At 31.3% G+C, this 23,713-nt stretch overlaps 3 protein-coding genes and 1 long non-coding RNA gene across 5 annotated transcripts in view; 1 reads left to right on the top strand and 3 right to left on the bottom strand.

The window, feature by feature from the left end:
• Positions 1-291: 291 nt before the first annotated feature.
• LOC146531287 (uncharacterized) lies at positions 292-2,890 on the bottom strand. Its single transcript, XM_085198228.1, has one exon. The coding sequence runs from the start codon at positions 2,750-2,752 to the stop codon at positions 1,412-1,414; it is 1,341 nt and encodes a 446-aa protein (XP_085054354.1). The 5' UTR covers positions 2,753-2,890; the 3' UTR covers positions 292-1,411.
• Positions 893-1,411, bottom strand: LOC146531288 (uncharacterized; the record flags this gene model as incomplete). Its single annotated transcript, XM_085198555.1, has 1 exon — positions 893-1,411. A coding segment is annotated over one exon (519 nt), but the record flags the coding sequence as incomplete, so codon positions are not given.
• Positions 2,891-3,398: 508 nt separating the features above from the next.
• Positions 3,399-4,241, top strand: LOC146531286 (uncharacterized). Its single transcript, XR_014878792.1, has 2 exons — positions 3,399-3,922; positions 4,067-4,241. It is a non-coding gene; the product is annotated as an uncharacterized LOC146531286 (long non-coding RNA).
• A 644-nt stretch (positions 4,242-4,885) lies between these two features.
• LOC146531285 (suppressor of cytokine signaling 2-like) overlaps positions 4,886-23,713 on the bottom strand; it is a 36,476-nt gene continuing 17,648 nt past the window's right edge. Inside the window, exons 1-4 of one of the 2 annotated variants that reach the window (XM_085198225.1) lie at positions 10,933-11,543; positions 9,853-10,151; positions 9,318-9,463; positions 4,886-6,854 (exon numbers count right to left, since the gene is read on the bottom strand). In XM_085198225.1, coding sequence (XP_085054351.1) covers positions 6,527-6,854; positions 9,318-9,463; positions 9,853-10,151; positions 10,933-11,008 — 849 coding nt within the window. In that variant the 5' untranslated portion in view covers positions 11,009-11,543 and the 3' untranslated portion in view covers positions 4,886-6,526. Of the gene's footprint in view, positions 6,855-9,317; positions 9,464-9,852; positions 10,152-10,932; positions 11,544-23,713 lie in introns of those variants that run through there. The other variant, XM_085198226.1, reaches the window with a different exon arrangement.

Raw genomic sequence — 23,713 nt, 5'->3', positions numbered from 1 at the left:
CTTTGCCTCGACACCAGAGCGAAGAAATGGATTGAAGAATAAATAAATATTTCATCACCTAGAGAGGAAATTGAACCTACAACTAGTTGATTTTACAGTAATTTTTGTACCCCTTTGCCACAACTTGCTATAATCTATATTTACAATAAAATATATAGAAATGTTTACATAAGTAACAATTTTAATTACTTAAAAATCACTGTGGCTCAGTGGAACAGTTTTTGACTGTAAACACAATGGTTACAAATTCAAGGATATGACAATTGATAATTTTCAAATAAAAATATCATCAAAATTTCGACTATTTATTACTCCATAAATATTATCTGTATTGGAAATAACAAATCATGAAAACCACAATTTATATAGCGGAAATACAAATGTTCTAACAGTTAATATAAGATACAAATTCAATTATAACAATAATATGATTAATTTTTCATGATATCAAGATTGAACACAGATGTTTTAGAATGACAGATAGCAACAACTACAAGTTAATGATAAAACAACAGCAGAACTAGGATTAAAATATTTTTTATAATAAATAGTGATTATTATTGATTTAATTATATTTTTTATAAAATATCCAATATAATTTATAAAGTTCATCAAAAGTTTATTAATGTGCTAAATATTACTTTTATGAAATATAGAAACAATTATGATACAAAGATTTGAATTTTTTTAAGTTAACAATACTATTACAATGTTATATATTCGTTAATACATGAGATAAGTGAATTTATAAAACTATTTACACATATTGTGATTAAAATGTTTGTAATTAATTTGGATGACTAGATAATAAAATTTTAAGCCAAACAACAAGCATGGCAACACTTGCAAAATTATTTTTTAAAGCATTATACTTTAACATAGATTATTAATATTAATTATCAGATACAAATAACTTTGGTAACTCAGATTCCAGTCTAATTACTCTCACAATTGAAGTCAACCTCCAATTATCATAGGGATTTGTTTTCTTCGGAGAATATGATTCAGGGGGCAAGAATGTACTATAGTAAGAGATTAGTTCATGAGATTGATCGCCATCCAAATCGGCAATTACTAAGGAGTTCTCTTGATATTCAAGATCTGGTTGGCAAGTTGGTACAGGAACACCAGCATCAATGGATCCTCTAACACATATTTGCACTATATCTGTTTGGCTCACATTAACATGTACATATGTTTGTAAATTATCAAATGACACCAAAACAATTCTCTCAGAAATATCATGAGCTGTGAAATTTGCGTATTTAATGAATGATGATATAGACGCGACATTTATAGTTGGTCTATAATAGAAGATGTCATTTGTGTTCTTTGGACTCTGGTTCTGTACATTATATCGAACTTCATCAATTTTAAGTGCACCCTTTGCCAGGTGTGCACTGTTCCACTGTCATAATTTTAATACAAACCCTCTAATAGAGTTTGCAAAAGCAAATTTACTAGGCTTCATTGCATATACATGATTCGCAGAATATTCCCAGCTAACATTGGTAGTGCCATTTTTCGCTAACAATAATTTTAAATTCACTCTACATGAATTTGGACATTCACCAGAGTTCTCAACAATAAGTTTTCCTGGACCATTTGTATATATTTCCCAGTTATTTGTGCTGCTTGTTGTCTTCTTCAAGCTTAGGTTCACTCTTTTAGAAACAGACGATATCGATACAGAATGATTTACTGATTGATCTAGTTTAAGTAATTTTCTATATAATACATTATATTTAATCTCCCTAAAAGCTTCATAGGTATCATTTTTGCAGATGTAAGTAATGGGGTCAGACTCAGTCAACAATTTGACTATTGGACAATCATCTATAGTCATTGGATCACCAATAATATTTCCAGTAGCTCCAGATATTATAAGCAATGAATTATGATTAGAATTATGATACATAGTTGCCACGGTCATCAGGTCATTCACATTATCCTTATCGACATCTCTTATAACTATTGGAAAATCAATTGCTGCAATATCACTAAAGATTTTTCCTTGCTTGAGAATATACCAGTAGTAAGTTCCTGATAAGGGGTTCAGAGCTGCAAGTAAGCCTTCAGAACCAGACACTATACAATCTTTTTGCCTATCTCTATTCACATCAATGAGATGGCAGTTAATTTCTGTGGGTATTCTGGCTTCCCTTGTATACCAGCCAACTTTTCCTGTGTTGCCAACAATTAACAAAACTCCATTCACATTATCATTATTATTTTTTTCCTCCTTCATATGATTGCCACGATATATAAATATAAGATTCTTCGTATTGGGTATAGCACCATCTACTACTTGAACTGCACCAGACAGTTCAATTTCATCATATGGGATCTCCCAACTGGTTGTTTTATCTTGCCACTCATTGTTGGCGCAGCTACCAACATCCGAGCAAGGTATTCCCCATAAAAATATACTTACAGTAAAAATACAAACAAATATTGACGCAATTAACGCACATCGACGTGGAAACGACATCTTATTAGAGATATCGGACTGCAAAAAGCTTACATTATCCATTGTGCTTTCTACAGTTTTTTCATTGGTATTATAATCATCCATGTCACTCATGCTGTAATTCTTTGAAGATTGTAATCCACTATTGTAGTCCAAATTGTTGCAGCTATCGGAAGCCTTAATGTGGACAGCATTTTCTAGTTTCTGATCGTCCTCTGATTCGGAGTCGGTCAATGCTTGCTTCAGAGGTGCATAGTTGCCGCCGTTACCATTAGATGACATGGCTTAGTAGTTACTAGCTTATTTAAATGTGCGCCTTACATTTCTTGCTTTAAAGAAAATTATTCAAAAATACATCGAGATATAAATAAAATCAATAACAAGTTACGCCGGTTGACGTTTAAAATATAGATTAAAAATAAATCATATCATATGTCGCATAGATAGCATATAATTAGGTTTTAGAAGTGAAATATCAAAAGAAAACTATACAAATACAACACTATTGTTACAAATACATTCTTATTTATTAAAAATCAAAATAACTATAAACTGAAGTTTAAATAACTAGAAACCTATATAAAACACCAACAACATTCGAAAACACATATAGGTATTTACTCAGTGTTAATTATAGCAGCTCTTTTAACCAATTCACAATATTTATTAATTAAAACATTTAAATTACTTTATAACTTGCTAATAATGAGCTATTAACAACCTAGTAACAAATCACATCGACTACAACACGTGTAACCTCAAGTATATGAGGGCCAAATATGTCTTCCCGCTTAAATTAGTAACTTAATAACAAATGAAAAGAGCGGGCATTTTGATATTGACAGTGACTTTGACATATTGCAGTACTATATTTGACAGTTGACATTTGTAGCACAGAAGTCTCCTAAGTATATATTAATATCTCATGTTATCTAAAGGGATTGGATGTTACTTTGGCATGGATTCCAGGGCATTCTGGAATCAGTGGGAACGAATCTGCAGACTCTTGCGCAAAATTAGCCATCCAGTGTGGAAATTTAGATAACTTTTTTATTTCGGCCCAGGATCTGTTGTCACTTGCATTAACTCATTTGGATGTGTCTTGGTCTGAGTTCTGGGAATTATCAAAATCTCAGAAAGGTAAATTTTATGCTACTATCCAACCCAATATCCCAAGGCGACCTTGGTTCTTTTCTCAAAAATTTGCTAAACGGAGGATTATATCAACTATTTGTCGACTGCGCCTTGGGCATGCAAGTACACCTGTGCACCTAGCTAAGATCAGGGTCAGGGACCACTCACTGTGTGAGTGTGGCCTGGATGAAGGTTCCCCTTCCCACATCCTTTTCACATGTCCCAAGTTAATTCGTCCCTTGTATGATGTCCTTCCTTTTATAGTTCCCCGCCCCCTTAATGTTCAATGTTTGTTAATGTTTGTATTTTCTCCTTTGTGTAAGTTTTTATGTAAATATATTAAATATAATAATATTAAAGTATAAGCTAACAATTTTGTAAAATATTACTTAGTACTAACCCTTTATTATGTATATATTGTTATATTTGTATATATATAATATCTATTCTTTTTACTTATAGGTGAAGGCAGTATATTAGCTGGATCTCTTTTTAACGTGCATTCTCCTATTGCGTTATATTATCTGTTTTACCGTACATTCTCCTTTGTGTGTTTTCCATTCAACGTGACACTGGCGAAGTGATTAGTGCTGAATTGGCACGCTCGGAACGCCATAAATAAAGAGCAACAACAATATATTAATATTATATCAAAGTGTTCATTAATACAACGCTATATACTTTCATTATATTTTAAAGTTATACTTGGGAATTGCAATATGAAACATTGTAATTGATATAAATATATCCTTTTTTTTGCTGCTCATGATTTAATATCTATAAATTATCTATTGAAGGGTATGTTTCGTTACACATGCTAATCTCAAGTATTTACTAAATTGGTTTGAAAAATGAATGTGTTAGATAGTCCATTCATCAAGAAAAGCTATGTACGGTCAAAGTTATTCTGGTTACATTTTACCACTGTCTGTTTGCACATGGCACTGTGTATTTGTATAGCAAAATATTTTAATTAATGATATAAGATCCTAACATTAAATTTTATAACTGATAAATTAAAATGTTTTTTCCAGCTTCACGCTATATCCCGCACATAGTTTGTGAGTTTCCGCTGAATTCTGGAGGCATTACGTGTTGAGTATCAAAAATTTATGTCTAGCTTTGCCTCATATTTAATGATTTTTATTAAACGTCTACTCGAGGAAATGATTTCCTCGAGTGGGCATCGAACCTACAACGTTTCGCATGTACAGTCGCACGCTTGTGCTCCGTACCTTTGTTAGTACCAGATTAAAAAGATAATGGTAATAAAACAACAGATTATAGGCTGAATGTATATTTTTTGTATATAAATTATTTGCAGTTCTTTTCATACATTAAACTAGAAACACATCTATATTATGTCACTTACGTAATTGGTGTCTTATCTTACAGATTTTATATAAAAATAAATTTTATTTTATGTGTTAAGTTAAAAAAGAAATACATATTCAGACACCAATTTTTTTTCAAGTAATTTAACTAATATTTGTGAAGCCTACAATTAATATAATCGAGATTATTTAGGTACATATTTTATTCTAAATTAGTGAACATCACTAGCCAAATCCCTAGATGCACTATACTATACTAAACTACCATTACATGGCATAAGAACTTGAAATATTAAGATTTTCCATATTTTCTAATTATAATTAATAATAAATAAGAAAACACAACAATAACTATATACATACTCAGCCTCAAGACATTTTGTGTACATTAAATAACATGCTATATCAAATATATGTGAAATTGTAATATTCAAACTTTCAAAGTTTGTCATTCAAACTTTTCAATACAAATGATTTCCTTTATATGAGAAACATGATAGACATTGCGTGTCGAGCGACGGAACTTAACGCCACTCTTTGTCTAGCTGCCAGAGCGAAGAAATTAAACTAATTCGTTCCCCCGAATGGCAACCGAACCCACTGCCCCTCGGCGGCCTCGTGATATTCTCGAAAATAAATTTGATATGCATGTATTTAAATGTAATTGCGGGTATCCATATTTTTTACAGTCCGATGGCACATCTTATTTCTAAGTGATGAATCATACAAACAAATATTTTTATCAGCAAATAAATAATTACATAGCTTAAATATACATGTTTTTAATAAATTACTTTTTCGAAACTGAAGCTTCTAGATTCAATATATCCCTTATTTTTATTCTAACATTTAAGGTTACATAAGATAGGAACAAAATAAAAATTGTGTAAGTTTCAGCGTTTAACCTATTTTATTAGTTGAGAAATAAATAAATAAAAGATATATTCTAGATTATATAGTGTGATGATTTCTTAAAAATATAATGGACAAGATGGGCATTAAGAATATCTGTCGTTTTAGTTTTTTGCATCATTTCTATAGAAATCTTTTCGGTTGTTTCTTTTCGATTGTTTTAAAACATTTAATAAACTGATATAAGTATGATATAAATATCATAAGTATGATATAAATATCATCAAGAGAAAATAAAATCTACCAAAAAAATTACAAGTAAAGACCTAGCCATGTCTAAGGTTTTGTAAAGTGTTGATGATGTTTTGTTAATGATTAAGAAATTCAGTCTTGCATCAAAATTCAAAACTTTATATACAAACAGTAAGATTCCACTAAATACAAATAGTTGAGTCCCATAATATTAAATACTTAAAAATAATACAGATATTACAATTTATCTAATAATAAAATAAAATAATTATTATTAATAATAAAAAGGAGCCCGCCTCTTTTATCTAGCATTCTGTGCTATAATAATATGCACACACATTTGTACACCAAGACTATAATATAATTATATTATAGTCATAAATTATATAATTTAGTATGTTCATATATTTTTCTAGTAACCTAATATCTTCACTAGGCATCGTTAGACGCGATTTGACTATAACTAAAGTACAGATTCGTAATATTAGATCGAGTAGGGGTATTCCCCGAGATAGTCTATTAAAGTTGACGGTAGGGGCAGGAGCCTGTGTTTAGGGGCAGTCCAGAGTTTTGGGGTAAGGGGATTCGAATCTATGGACTTATGGATGGCTAGGCGAGCGGAGTGTAAGAGCGTTGGGGGGGATTTCTTGAGGGGTGATTTGAGGAGGACAGGGGAATGAGGGCATCCCTCTCGGTCCACCCAGACCGTCCCGGCTGGCCCTCTTTGCCCTACTCGTGTGTAGTGTTGTACTAACTCCACTACGCAGCGAAACCGAGGCATGTACCTTGCAAGTGGTCTATCGCAATCTAACCTGGAAAGAAGAAAATATTTGGTTAGACTAAATCATCCATAGGTTTAGTTTTTTAATGGTTACTACAAAAATGTTTTACTTTACCTAAAAAACTTATTATATTTAAAAAAAAGAGACCATTATGGCGCAGTAGCAGTGACTGTAAGCGCGAGATTTATAAATTCGATTCCTGCTCTGGGAAACGAATTTACTAATATTTCTTTTTCCTCTTTCTGGTAACAAGACGAAGCGGAGCATTGAGTTCCTCCACTTAACACGAAATACCTCGGAAATTCATCAGAAATTGGGGGAGTATCGTTAACACCAAATCTCCCCCTAATTCCTTTGCTATACGTAGACAGTGTATACTGAAACATCTAACAAATTAAACTGGTATATTTTTGAGATAACAAATAAACTCTATCTTCCTCTATATTTCAAATTTAAATATTGAAAAGCAAAACGAGTGATATCGCATTAAAATTTTCAACGTTCACATTTAGATAGTTACGTCAGTGTAAAACAAGATGACGCTTACTGCGAGGTCAACTAACATAAACCCAGAAAGTACAAATATATTATGACACGTTTTCCTTTCTCATTGAATAGACGAAAATACACGAATCAATATAAATAATAACGGCACAAAGTGTAAACACGACTGGTTGTGGGTTCGATGCTCGAGAAAATGAAATATTTATTTAGAATTAATATTTTCAATTCTTCGCTCCGGTGTAGAGGCAAAGTGCGGCGTTGAGTTTCGCCATTCAACACGCAATACTTCAGAATTCGGTGGAAAGTTGGGAAAGGAGTGTCTTAACACTAGGTTTTCTCCGCCTATGCTGTATGCGGGATACATCGTGATGTTTGTGTATTATTTCATTAATTTCGTAAGCGGTTATAATAAATGGTAAACCAACAAGTATTTATTTACCTCCAATTTCGTTATACAGTGATTCATTTATTGTGTAAGCATTTAGCGGAAATCAATTTATTGATTTCCTACTAAAATACATACCGAATACCTACAGCGGTTATAACATCATTTATATAGAAAAAAGTTAATATTTTTTAACAAGGAATATATGAGGAAATAAAAATGGCTGAAAATGGGATTATACAATAAACGTCCCAATTTATTTTTTCCAGAATATATAAAAGTAACTAAAAAAACTACGAAACTTCTGTTTAATTTTCACGCTGTATCCCGCATATAGCGGTGTAGACTTAGGGAACCTGGGAATCTAGTGTTAAGACATTTTACGCTCCCCACTTACCACCATATTCTGAAGACATTATATGTTGAGTGGCGGAACTCAACCATTATTTAATTTCTTGGAGGGGGAATCGAACCCATAACCATTACAGTCGCATTGTGTATTATTTCCTTTTATTATAAAGAAATCAATTTAATTAATGGACGCGCATAAACCATATGAGGTCGCGCAAGTAGCAAAAATAACAGCGGGGCGCTAAGATAGCGTTACATTATTAAAGGCGATAAGATAGGACTCAAGTTCATCATACATATTTTATAATACGTTGTATTGTGCGGTTATCGAATCGTGGCCGCCGTGAAGTTAGCTGTGGGTAGCAGATGAAGCGCAAATTTTATTTTAGGATTACATTTGAATATTTTTTCGAAAGAACAATGCGCGACAGTTCAGGGTGCCTAACTCCATGGCGTCCACGGCTCGTTGACCGTACTGTACCTACATAATGACAGTTTGTTATATGCCTTGCCTTTAAATCTTGATCACTCAAAAGTTGAGAAAGTTTAAACATATAAATTTAGGTCAATGCTTATTTTGCTTTAAATAACTAATTGGCAAAATAAAAGTTGAAATAATAAAAAAAAGTGATAAATTGTAAAATTACAATGTATGTGTTCTATAAATGATTTCTCAAAACAAATTATTTTAGAGATTACATTTTTATGGTATATATAGCAATTTATTAATACAAAGAAATAATGAGTAAGGACACTATCAATACATACCATAAAAAAACATAAGTGCAAAGATATGATAACAGGAAGTATTTTTGTCATTGTGACTTTGAAAATTTAAAAATTCTACTATCATCACTCAATAAAATATGAAATATTTCATTTCTTTGAGTAGCAATGGACCCACAACCTGTCTACCTCTGTGCCATAACTAGCCTCAATAAAGATATAATGTTAATAGGATAGACAGTTAGCACATAAATATATGTGCTATAAGCATTAACTATTCACTTTTTAACAAAAAAAATAGCTTCACTCTTTATGTCACATTAAATGGGTGGCAGAGAATAATGACATTCTTAGATACTCCATTCTCTGATTTCTGTCCAAATTTGAGACACTGTCTGTTAAGTAGTGGAACTAAAAGCAATCATTTGTTGTACCAGAGCAGGTAAATTAAAAAATCTGTTCTTAGCCTCAAAATAAAAATCTTAATCTAACTGAAACAACTATATGAAATATCAATTAATGCTTACCTAAAGCAGCCTTGTTCATAATGCAATCTCACAGAAGTTGGTCCCCTCTCCGTTTGTACTGAGAGGGAAAATATGAAGTTTCTATCTCCTGAATCTCTGATCACAAACGCACCAACACTTGCATCTTTCAATAGATTCCGAGCACCCTAAAAAAAGTTAAAGGTCAGTTAGTACATCAGATAAACAGAATAACTTATATTACTTCATAATATGCTCAATTTTTTGAGACATTGCATGCTATGTAGTGAGAGACTTAATATTGCATTTAATTTTTTTATCAGCAGAGTTGAGAAATACAAATAATTCAATTTGCCGAGTAGGAATTGAATCCACAATTGTTGTACTTTCAAGCAGACTTTATTGCACTTATTATTTTTACATGAAATTAGAATTTAAAATTCTCTTTAAAATTTAAAATTTATACCATTACAATGAGTTTAATTTAACTTTTGTTGACCTCTTTAAATTATTGGCAATTTAAAGTAACTACTTAATTTTTAAACATTTTCAATTGTTTATATTCAAAAATACTGACCTGCCAATCTAAATTTCCATAGTACCAGCCAGATAACCTTAATGCTCTAAGAGTTTCAGCTAACCGTTTCAACTCATCATTTAAAGGAGATGTAATAAATTGTGATGAAGGTGTATTATATAAAGGGATCTGTGGCAAGTATGTTGGCTGAACTGTAAAAGTAGGTGTGAGTGGTGTCACAGGAACATGATGGTTCTTGGGACATGCCAGGGACACCCGGAGCTCATGCCTGCAGTTTGGACAGCAAGCAACTCCCGCTGACCAACTGTTGAGTGGAACCCCCACTTCAAGGCATGCGTCTGTAATAGAAATTTTAGTTGTAATTATTATGTCAAGACAACATCTGACTGTCTGTTTGATGTCCACTCAGGGGAATAAATTGATTACATTTTCTTGCTCTTGTGAGAAGACTTTGCATGGTATTTAGTTTTACAGCTCAATCTCTCCAAGATCAGGCAGAAAGTGGGCATAGGTATGTCTTAACACTAGGTTCCCTTTGCCTACCCTGCTGTATGCAGCATACAGAATGAAGCTAAGAAATGCTGATAATACTTCACAGGAATTTATTTATTTATTACTTATATACTGACAGATGTATACATATCAGTTAAAGACATCCATTAAACTGCAAAATAGTAAACCAGCTTGTAATAAATTAGAAATTAAATTGGTAATATGCATAATAAAAGTTGTGCAAAGAATGTTTATCCTTCAATAGAGTAGGAGAAGTTAATAAAACCATAACATACTGCATGGCTTAAAAGGCCAGTAGTATAAAATTGTATATTTTTTAAATTTAAAATTCTATGCAACTTAGTCATATAAATTTTAACGATTATTAGTTAATTAATATATAGAGGCTACTACACAATTTACAGCTTAAAGAATGTTTATAATAATCATACTAGTTACATATTTTTAGCTTTAGCTGTTGATAACGTGTTATTAATAGAGTGAAGTCAATATTGAATGTGATAACAATTCTGCAATAATTTGCTAAGAAAGACATATACGCATAATTCGTAGAAACTATTTGTTGAATATAATTATAAAGTTTGGCGTAATTCTGTCACAACTTACTTTGCGTCGGTAACCTCGTTGCTATCGTCATGTTTAAAGGACTCAGCTTTGTTTCTCGTCTTTCGACCAAGCACATTTGGCGTTCACTTGTCGGTGGACTATTACTTGTCCCACTTGCCTCGTCTCCAGAGGCCACGATTTGGTTAATTTCTTAAAACTCTACACAACACAAAATTTCTTATCCTTTTTTTTTTGCACTTTATTTTAATAACGAAGTAATGTAATATAATTATACGTTGTTGAAAACACTATTAGAGCACTGTTGTATTTCTAATTTAGTAGAAAATACAAAAATAGTAAAAACTAAAATCAGTCTTCACAATTCACAGAGCGTCACAAACATTCCACAGTTCACAACTGCCAAAAATTCCTCAATAATAGTGATGTCCGCGTTGCCATAGACAACAAAATCGCACTGAATAATTTATTCCGAATATTAATTTATTTTATTTTAAAATATTTTTCGCTCTAAAATAAGTAGAAGTGTTAACGCAACAACGCACTGCAACGGTATGATAAATTACACGAGCGCCCTCGTGAATGTAAAGTGGGGATCTGACGAGAGCGACCGTCGAGCGCGGCACCCGAGTGATACGAAACTCGAACGTTCACTACTTCCGAGAATTCATTCACCAACCAACAACAATTATCCAGTTATCTAGTCGTTTGCTATCTTCATTGTATTGTATTATTTGTACGTAGCGCACGATTCTGCGTAATCTTACATTCATGTCTATTCTACTGTTTTCATTCTGGTTAATAATGAATAATTATTATATGTAAAAAAGGTAATTGCAATGAATTATAGGTTTTTCATAAAATTAAGCAGGAACATTTTGAAAATCAATTTTTATATATGTTGCAATGAGACAATGTCATTCTATATATTTTTATGATAATGTCTTATATAAGTACGCAGAAAAGTTTGGGAAAAAAGGATATAAAAACAAAATGACCAAAAGTGACAGTAGAGGCCGACAAAAAAGAGCGGCTTCGACCGAAATACGTTAAGTAACGCGTGACCCGGTTACCAGAGTAGATTCACTCCACAGTAACTGTGCGTGCACCGTCTATAGTCACGAATATTTCCTTGAACCAAGGCTTTTATGATTTCTAATATAAGGTACACACTACACATGTTCATGTATTGATACTGAATATTAAGTATACTTAAATAATGCTATTTATCTTTTATATAACAAAATAGACTATTTTGAATAGCAACATATGAAATTCATTAATGATGGCTACTTCATAAATTTATTTTGATTCACAAATAATAAAGTGTTTGTAAACAACATGTTTAATTATACCAATTCGATTCTTTTGATTTATTGTAACGATTGAACAAATACGCAGGTGTTCAATTCGCATTCGAACATGCCATAGAGAGCGAGTTCCCCGTAGCGATTATATTTGGCGTTCTCAGAAACCCCTACCTGCGGAGCTTTCACAAGCATGAGCCATCTGCCGCTTGTAGAGTTGCACACATTTGATCCAGCTGCCCAATCTTTTATATAGATTTATTCTAAAACTCAATCACAATGTATGTATAAGTATTGCATTGAAAAATTCCCCTCGAAAGTAAGTATGAAAAGCAGATGTTATTTGTAATTGCGCCCACTGGTTTTATTATTTCTACGTATAGAATTTCGCATGTAGCCACGATGAGGTCATGCGTGTTTTTAATGCTATCTGGATAATTAAGATAATTTTACTATCATGGATTAATTTTAAATAACACGTATTAAATCGATCTTAGAAGTTTGATTATATTATCGGCCTTATCGGGTACATCACTAACAAGAAAGTTTTAAAGTATTTTATAGGATGATAAAGATTTTTTATAGGTATATATAACAACAATCTAAAGTTATATAATTACCAATTATTTTTATTATATTTCAAATAGTTAGAATCAGTATACGTAGAAATAATTAAAGGCTTACTTTAATATACTTATCTAATCTAAAAGCTTTTTACTGTGAAAGTAATCACGTATGGAGAATATTTTACAATGCTAACTACTAACAAGGCTTTAAATGTGTACCTTTGGTTAATTACCGTTGTCAAACACGACAAATTGCTTTATTTAGTTAACAAAATTTCTCCATTTTCTCGGTACAAGACACAGGTTTTGAAATTTAGGAGGTCAGTACAGTTCACAGAAGTCCGCACTCCGCACCGATTTCTCAGAGCATACCGTTGTTCTCGGTACCTTTATTTAACTGAAGAACTGGCGATGAGTATACATTCTCAGAAGTCAGAACTCATTCCGATAATGGTTTCTAAGTCCGCTTTGAGACGGAACTGGTGTACCGAGTATTGTTTCAAAGACATTTCCTTACAGGGCCTCGATGATTTGACTGAACGTATAGGGCAAGGTGCTTCTGGATTTTCTAGAATTGTCTAGAACTCTTCAAATTGGTAATACTATCCATTAATTAAGAAATATCATTATAAATATAAAATTTATAATTAATACCATGTCAGAAAACGATTTCCCGCCAAATTTCGTGTCATACGTCAATTCTGAAACCACGCATTAATTATAGTACACAAATGGAACCATGTATGGCGGTGACTAATTTAATTAAAGTTACAAAATTATATATATTATGGCATAACACAATAGATGTTGATTCAATAAGCACTTGAGTATGCCCGTCTGTGTCCATAGTCACGATGGTTTCATGCCATAATGAGTACTTCTAAGAACCTTGTGTTCATGCCGTAAACAAGACAAGGTGGTTGAACCGGTTGGAAAATACAAATAAACATGATATATTTGTGTTTAATACATTATATTTTATTTCTAAATACCAATAGCGTTTATGATCTATAAAAAGCAGGTATTCGGCGTCGCGTCGTCGTCGAAATTTTGACCTACGTAATACTCATTCTTAGATATTATTGAATGGCGTGGCGTATCAAACTATTATTTCACACATTAAATATACATCTAAACCTATTTATTTATGTAAATTTAACGTATAGATACTATACTACACGACGACATTGTTTATTTCATTTAAAATATTTTGCAAAATAAATTAACGTTATAAACGCTAGTCGAATTGTATTTCTTATAGACTGAGACTTTGGATTATTATATTGACTAGTGCTTAGAGTCATTTTCATCCGAAATTATATGTTGATCGTTCATTAAGTTATGGAAATAAATATATGTGTATGTTGTGGTAGATACCTTCTTAAAATTAAAAAATAAAATATAACATACTACAAATAGATCTAAAAAATATCACAATTATTAAAATTCGCCGTATTGATAAGCCTATATTTAAATATTTAATGGTTACTTACAACGTAGAGAACATTTAAAATAATCTCTTTTAATTATCTGTTCCATGATAAAGAATCGTAGTAAGTAGCTTTTTACGTCACTATCAATTCTTGCATAACTTTTTTTTATGATATAGCTTATAAAACATTGTAAAGGCTGAATAAATTATTTTTTTGCTTAGAAGCGTTCTATTAACACATCAGTATAATCTGTACAATAAGAAGAAAAAAAATATAAAACGTCACAACAAAGGCCACATTTTACACGCATATAAAAGGATACGCCCACACTGTCCGTCTCTTTGTATTGTTACTAAGACGTTTTCTTGAAATTCTCTCTCGAATGACGGTATCTTTCTAAGAATAACTTTTGTTGCTATTTTCTGTTTTAAAAATGGCTAAAATAAAGGTGTTAATTTTAGTACTCGGAAAAATGATTAATAATGAACTTCGGCTATGACAAATGGCACCAGGAATCGATAAGAACGACTTAAGTGTCGCGAGTGCCTTTATATATATTAAAATAATTCTATGAAATTTCATAACTGACTTTTAATTAGTCACCAAATGACGTTAAGTGTAGGTATTTGTGGTAAGCTTAATAAAACATTATTTTTTTATCAATTGTATTTGATGTGGGGAAATACTTTTATATAAGTATATTACGATTTTATTTTTGTATTTAGACGTCCACAGATTTGCTCAATATTTAGACAGACATATCTCTGAGTGCTAGATTTGAATCTATTTTACGTAATTTAAATAAATATTTTTATTTAATATCTAATGTAGATCGTAGTAAAAGTAGAGTGTAAAGCAACTTAATACTGTCTTTTTCAAATAAAAATACGTTTGCCAGAATTCAATTAAATAAACACGAAATTTTTTTTTATTATAATTTGTTCAGTTTTCCGATAAATTTAAACTTTAAATTGCTATTCAAAAACCCAACCACAAAACCCATACAAGTTATTTTATACTGAAAATGTATATACTCTTGTTATTTGCTAGCCTTACATCAGACTAAAAGGGAAGTAAAGTAAACAATGTACGTATCACATTACGCTGACCACAGTGTCAATTCGATTAATCTTATGACGATGGCGAGTGTTTACGTTTCAGTTATGATTAATTTCTCTAGACTCAAGCGATAACACGGCTATGGAGTTATAATTAAATTTACATTTAACTCTATTCCAGCATAGAGACGTTTATAGTTGCCTTATATAGGCAATCAGTGGGAATTCGTATCACGAATGAGCTGTTTTTTTTTTCAGCTTAACGCTTTATTTCGCATAGTTTGTAATGTCTTAGTGTTAAAACACTCCGTTCTTCACTTTTCACTCGAATTCGAGACATTGCGTAGAGCGACAGAGCTTAATGAAGCTCAAGTAAAGTAAATAAGTAAGTGCTTATTGGTAATTACAAAAAAGTCTAATTAATATATAAGTGGTGTTATAACACATACTATTAATAGTAAAAATGGGAAAAATAAAGATATAAAAAAAAACAATAATGACCTAAATTAGCTACTTGACTTATGTAAGAACCAGGGCAATAATTATAAAAAATAGTATTAGATAACCAACAATAACTTTTGCATTCCAATAAGAATAATAAAAAACAAAACTAGACGGTCACGAGGCGAGGTGATTTCATCACAGTAACATACATATGCATATATCCTAATCGTGATTTATATGCATCAACTGCCGTATAGTAATGTTGTTACTAGAATATATTATCATTATTTTTATACATATAGTATATGTATTTAATAATTATATTTATGTAATAATTATAAATATCTCAAGTAAAAGGGGAGACTCAATCGTGGGAGGGCACGAATCCGTGACTGTAATCGCGACAGGTTGTGGGTTCAATTTCCACTTGAGGAAATGTATTTTTAATATTTTCATTTCTTCGCCCTGATATCGAGCTCCACGTGTAATGTTTTTAGAATTCGGCGGAAAATGGAGAACTGATTGTTTTAACACTAGATTCCCTCTGCCTACTACTACTACTAAAAAATAATGTCAAGTCAGGAAAAGATCTTCAGCTCATTTCGCCGAACGCAGCCTTAAAAATAAGAGTTGCTTAATCAATTAAATATTTTTTTATGATTACAGTTGTAAGCAATTTTAATTGTTGTTTTTTTTGGAAGTTGTTTTTTTTTAAATATTAGTTGTATGTAATAAAGTCATGCGTTCTTTGATCTTTTAGTAACAAGAGTTGTATGGAAGGGATCGTCGTTATGCTGTTTACGTGACTTTCCTAGTATTTTTGATTTGTATCGATATTCAGATAGCAATTGATATGTTAAATAAATAATAATGTATATATAATAATAATTGTTATTATATTTTTGTCTAAAAAGTTTTAGTTTTAACATTCATTCAAATAAAATTGGAAAGGATTACTTCAACAAAAATAAATATATAATAAGTATTAAAAGAGCAGCAATTATAACACAGTAAAAATTAAATATTAAAATATATTCTAGTTGCGAAGTATATTGAATTGAAAAGAAATGCAACAAACGGGCCGCAGTACCAGGAACGCTCGCGTCATGCTCATGCAGCACGAGCACGACTCTCGTAGAGTGCCTATATGTGTATCTGAGTCACATTGTAGGGCTAAGGTCGCCTTTGTTCAATTTATTATTAGCATTTCTAATAACAGCGACAACAACTTACGTTTAAAAATACTTAAGTCACTTTCAATATAAAATTACGATTGCGATGATATGAAACTGTTTATGTCAATCGGTCTGTCTACCTGTACCGTATACTAGTGCGGTGATCGCGAGTTATAAATTAGTTTTAAAAGTTAAATTAGTTTTCTAAATTTAGTGATACGTAGAAAAAAAGTGTGTTATTTTGAATTTGTAAATTATATTATTGAAATTGTTATTACTGTTAATTGTATTTTTTTGATGTAACGCTTTTGACGAAAGAATCCCACTTTATTTAAAAAGTTTAAAAATCTAACTTTTCCCCAAAACCTGGCAACCCTGTTTTCAATTTATACACTTCCATTTCTCTGTAATCTACACAAAAAAAAGTTTATCGCTAACGTGATTATATCTTATTTGATCTTAATTAATTATTTTATCGTTTCTTCGATAGCCAGTCGACGGCGCCAGCTTATGGTGGTTTTATACGATTATCAGTTAACACAAATACTTTCACATATGAAAGGAAGGTTAACTGTGAACATTTTTAGGTTTATTTCAGGTAATTTCGAGAAAAAATTGGATATTGTGTTTTTTTTGTGAATAAATGATATATGTGGAGATGTTTATCCTGTCTCTGGCACTTTAAGACCGATCTTGAGATGTCGTTCTTACTCAGTAGTTTAATACAACAGCATCTCAAGATAGATTGATATGGACTGCAATTGATAAATATGGGCCTAAATTTGGTTTCTTGTTATATAATTTTTCACTAGGGAAAACGAAAACTAAACATTATTTAAAAAATGTGTACACACCATGAAAGTAAAAATAATTTTTCATTTTATATTTAAAGTATAAAATTCTTTACTTAAAGGGTACAAAGTCGGTCTATATTCCATTTATATTTCTAAGAAGACGACCCTGCGGTATAAGTATTAAACAGCCAGAGCGTGAAAAAGAATTTACTTTACACACAGCTGTTTTATGATAGAATATTTAAATGCTTTTGCCATTTATAGTGTTGATAGAATACGCAAATAAACATTTTAATTAAAATTGCCATTTATAAAATCGATTTTTTTATTATTTAAATTTAATAAGAACAAACCTAATGTCTTCCCAAATCGTCCACAGATAAATAATCGCTATAGATAAACATCTGGTTTTTTAAACGACCTAGACACATGGATATGGGATAAAAATAAAAATTAGCTATAATAATATTTGAATTTGTAAAGTAAATTATACATTTTTAGAGAAAACGACAATCAAGTTTAAGTATTAGTTTTTCTGTCGGGTTACCGTTTTAAATTCGTTAATTATCTAGATACTAGGTTAATTCATACTCAGTTCGTAGTATAAAATTTAAATAACGCCAGGCTAGTTGATTCCATTAATTACTTTAGTTTACAAGTAATTAAGGCGGATGAAAAAATTTAAATGATAACTTTTTACCATCATATAACAATTTTAAGGCAAATTAACGCTGTAGAATAGCTTGTTAATATAAATTATTCGTATTAATGAATAATAATTAACAATATTATATTTCTTTTCTTTCAATTATAATGAAATAATAGCTAGGCATACGTAAATCCAAAGCAAATACAAAGCAAACTACATTTTTTTTCAGATTCACGCTGTATCCCGCATATAGCAGGGTAGATAAAGGGAACCTAGTGCTAAAACACTCTGTTCGCCACCTTCCTCCGTATTATCGAGACATTGTGAGCTGAGTGGCAGAAGTCAACGCTTTCCCTTGGTAGCAGAGCAAAGAAATGAAAATATAAATAAAATAATAATTCATCCCCCGAGTGAGAATCGAACCCACAACCGTTACACTAACACGCTTGTACCTCACGACATCTCAACCACACATTGAATAAGGATTACTATAAATATAAACAAGTTTCTTTTGAGAAACTAAGGTTGCCAATCGATCGTTCGTAGAAGTAAATTCAGATGTTCCGCGAATAATCATGTCGATATAAAAGCTACGTTGGGGCTATAAAAAATCAACGTTTTTATGACCGCTGCGAAAGGATTTCGTGGAAGGACGCCTAATAAAAATTTGATCATCTTTTAATAAAATTGTAATTAGTTATCGGAAACCATCGACATATTTGATGTAATTATTTCGGTTTTCGTTGTTATTATTAGACTATATTATTATAATTGCTGTTATTTGTTAGCCTCTTGGGAATAAGATGAAAATTGTAATTATGTAATATTTTAAATCGATATCGATTTTAGTTCTTTTATTTACTCGTACAACAATAAAATACTTTAATGTAAATTTTATATGCTTTGAAAGTTTACAGTTTTAATACAAAAACAGGAAAATTTTTAATAAAAATAAAATTTTATGTTTCCAATTTCAATAAAACGAGAAATATATAATAACTAGCGGACGCGCGCAGCTTCGCTTGCGTATTTAAGGGTGAATTCTAATAACCCATAAAACATGTGTTCAATGAAATATTTTTAAGAGTCTAAATTTCAAATTTTATAAAAATCGGTGGCGATTTAAAGATTTTTCCATACAAACTTTCAATCCCTTTTTTGCACCCTTAGGGGGTAAATTCTAGAAAACCATGAAACATATGTTCAATTAAATATTTTTAAGAGTCTAAATATCAAATTTTATAAAAATCGGTGGCGATTTAAGAATTTTCCCATACAAAGTTTCAACCCCTTATTTGCGCCCTTAGGGGGTGAATTCTAAAAAACCATGGGACTGTCTATCATGGGACGGTCTGAATTTCAAATTTTATAAAAATTGGTGACGATTTAAAAAAAACCTATACAAACTTTCAACCCCTTATTTGCACCCTTAGGGGGAGAATTCTAGAAAACGATGAAACACGTGTTCAATTAAATACTTTTAAAAATTTAAATTTCAAAATTTGTAAAAATCGGTGCCGATTTAATTTTTTTCTCATACAAACTTTCAACCCTTATTTCACCCCTTTAGGGTTAAAATTTTTCAAAATACCTTCTTAGTGGATGTCCAGATTACGAAAGTAAACATCTGTCCAAATTTAACGTTTCTACGCACAGCGGTTACGGCTGTGCGTGCGTCTTACCTCAGTCAGTGAGGACAAGTCCTTTTATATATATCCTATATCTTATAAAACAAAGTCGCTTTTCGTGTCTGTCTGTTGTTTCTAACTCTTCTTCTTCTAAACCACCCAACGGATTTTATTGCGGTTTTCACCATTAGGTCGAGTATTTTTCGTAGAAGGTTTATATATAGTTTATTATTTGTACATTCTTATGTAAATTAACATAAATACGAAAAATATGAATAAAGTCCTACCCGCTGAGACACTTTCGCGCATGCGCTGCTTTAATGGTAAGTACTACATGAAAAAAATGTACTGGAGTATTGTTCCTCTCAATGAGATCTACAAAAAAGTCCGCGAGAGCATATTTTTATCTTTTAAGGATAACGTGTAGTGATCATATTTCTGTCTAAAAATAATAATTTCAATATATTTTTTATTGTGAGGGATATTTTTCCATAATGGTATTAATCCTTATCCTTTAAAATACTTTATTAATTTTCTACGTTAAACGAAGATAAAATTTGCTTTTTACACAATTTCGAAATTGCGAATAGTTTAAGAGAAAAACGCATTTAATTGTTGACACATCACGTCGTTGACACTTCAGCAGTATCGACTCAAGTTTTACTTATCCCTTACTCTCAGCATATAAATAAGTATATTAGTTACGTTGGCCATTTAATGTAGATCAAAACTGTCTTTACTGTTTTTCATTTTAATAAGTACTTTAGAAGTTGTTACAATATCAAAAAATCCTTGCTGCGAAACGGCTCGCCACTCGCCATGCGTCCGCCGCGCCCGCCTGCCTTACACGCATCGGTGGTTCAGTGGTAGAATGCTCGCCTGCCACGCGGGCGGCCCGTGTTTGATTCCCGGCCGATGCATTCTATTTAATTTTCCTCACAGGCAGCCACGTAGTGCTTGCTTTTCATCAGGGACAGAATACCCTCTTCAGCATTAACCACAAGCAAAAAAAAAACCCGCCTGCCTTTATAGCAACGAAGATTTAGATGCGTTTGCACGTATTGGATAATTAGAGTAGAATGTATTATTTCAGCGCGATATATTTTTTGTAGTAGTTATTAGTAGGTAGGCTTTTGTTTATAATTTCTTCCGTTTAAAAATAGTCATTTAAATATATTTTAATAAGTACTTGAAAAGATTAGTAGCACAGATTTAAAATTACGGTACCTACTAAAAAATCCTTTCTGTGTAAAACAATTGGAAAAACCTTAATGAAACTACGAAAATGCGGGTTGCATTAGGGTTTAATTAATTTTCACATTATCTTAAGTGCTTTGCAAACATACATTATATGAATAATCCAGTAGTAAAAGCGGGCGAAGCCGCAAGGGGGTCGCTAGTAGATAATATTGCCAAATAGCTTTTTATTGTATTGTTGTTTTAAAATATATTATTTTTAAAGTTCTTAGGACTCTACTTTCGAAGTTGATTGACTCTAAAAGTAGGTACCTCCTAAGTGCACGCGAGACTTGCATGTTTCGTTTTAGTACCTACTACATATATAATTTATATATTATATCAAAATTTTATTTTTATGTTTACTCGAACAAAATTCTCGAAAGAAAGATTACTCTTGTATATTGAAAACCTAAAAAAAACATGGTCTATTGTTTTTGCGCTGGTGCAAATACCAAGAAAATGTATAAAGTAATAAATAATTTTCTTAAGAAGTACATGTTAATTGTATTATAATTTTGATGTAGAAAATATTTTTTGTTCCTTTTTTTTCTATTCTATAATGAAGTAAAAAATAAAAATAATAAAAATCATATAAATTTTTTTGTTAATGAACAAGGAATAAAACTAACGATATACCTATTACATTATGAATTTAATCCAAGTATCTACAAAAATGAATACAAAAATTACTGATTATTTCAATAATTTGCATAATAATTGCATATATATATATATATATATATATATATATATGCAATATGCGCAAGGCCGTGGCCGATATAATTTGAAGTCGCCATGTTTGCAATCACCGAGTTGAACATGCTTGAAGTGTATTTTACTTATAATTTAGATTGATTAATGATAATTTTAAATAATGAGGCCGTCGTGGCGCAGTGGCAGTGTAAACGCGACGGTTGAGGGTTCGATTCTCAGTCAAGGGAATTAATTATTATTTATTATTATTTTCTACGCTCTGGTAATAAGGAAAGCTTCTTGAATTTGGCAGAAAATGGGGAACAGAATGTCTTAACACTAGGTTCCCTTCGCCCAGGAAACAGCGTGAAGCTAATAAAATAAAAACAGATACATTTTAAGTAATATTAAAACCCGTTTGCATTTATTAACCAAAAAGTAATTAAGAGCTGGATTTTATGACAAATTGAACCAACTAAGGAAGCGGAACTGTCGTGTTCACGCCAATTACAGAGATATTTCAAAGTATAAAGTTTGGTTGTTATTTATTAGTGTTTTAACAATAGAATTAGGTATGTAATTTTCTTTAGGAAATTAAAATTGTCATATCGTCAGCTTACATTAGTGTAAACCTGCTAGATCAGTTTTTGTCGTAACGTACTCGTTCGTACATTTTGATGATATTCTAAGGAGGAAAAAAATAGAAAATGGATCTTTAAATTATTTTTTTCTTTAATTATTGTCTTCTTTAAGAATAGAACCCACAACCATTGCTTCCACAGTTAAAATCTCTTCTATGGAGCCACAATAAGCGATCCTTGATAATTTTGTTTTTATTATTAATTTCAGACATTCTTCTCCATATTACAGAATTCTTAGAATAGCAAGTAAAAATAAAATTTAAAACGTTGTATTTACTCGTATAATACTATACAAAGCAAAACATTTTCACAGATAAACATGACAAAGCGACAAAAATACTCTTGCCGGAAGTAATATGAGAAATGGATGCCGTTTTGCCACGGGGAATAAAAATGGAATGGTAGTGTTATAAAGCATGTATAAATTAAAAAAATAAATCAAATTAAATAAGTTTCACGCTGAATCCCGCACACGGCATCGTAGACAAAGGGAACCTAGTGCTAAGACACTACCTTACCCACTTTCCGTTGAAATCTGGAGGCATTGCGTGTTGGGAAGCGAAACTCAACGCCGCGTTTTGTCTCGACACCAGAGCGAAGAAACGAAAATATAAATTTAAATAAATATTGCATTTCCTCCATATACATATTAACCATACCTACTCTGTTCTTTTAAAGACGATTTGAGGCAGATTACGGTACCCAGATGAAACGTCTATAGTATAAAATGGTATAATATTTTTAATTTGAAGTTGTGACTACGTTCCACCAGACACATTCCACATGTTTTCCATTAATATCTTTTGTAGTTTTGAGTTCTTGTTTTGTTTGGTCATCGATAAAAATATTCCTACCAGTTATATAAATTAATGTCAATATTCTGACAAAATAGTACTAGCTGACCTTAAGACGTCGCAAGGTTGATCGTCGCTTTTATAAGAAAAACATTAAGTATAATATATACCTACGTATTTTATTGTTATCATACCATACATATTCGTAAACCTGACTTTTCTCTAGTTGTTTTGAAAATCGATATGTGATTCGATGATTGCCGATTCAAGTTTTATTCGAATAAATATCAAAACCATTTTACGTCCATTTTTCGGCTTAGAGTGTAAATCTGCTCACAGATTATTAAACATATTATTAAGAGAGAAAAAACATTAAAAAACACTACTATACGTAGTGTTTTT

The sequence above is a fragment of the Heliconius melpomene genome, chromosome 15, assembly GCF_056956725.1.
Source record: "Heliconius melpomene rosina isolate 202511_hmr_F chromosome 15, ASM5695672v1, whole genome shotgun sequence".
NCBI classification, from domain to species: domain Eukaryota; kingdom Metazoa; phylum Arthropoda; class Insecta; order Lepidoptera; family Nymphalidae; genus Heliconius; species Heliconius melpomene.
Note: the sequence above shows the minus strand (reverse complement) of the source record. Positions and strands in the feature narration are given on the sequence as shown.

Excerpts from the sequence above, each read along its gene's own strand:
- LOC146531287 (XM_085198228.1), bottom strand. The coding sequence starts at position 2,752 with ATGTCATCTAATGGTAACGGCGGCAACTATGCACCTCTGAAGCAAGCA.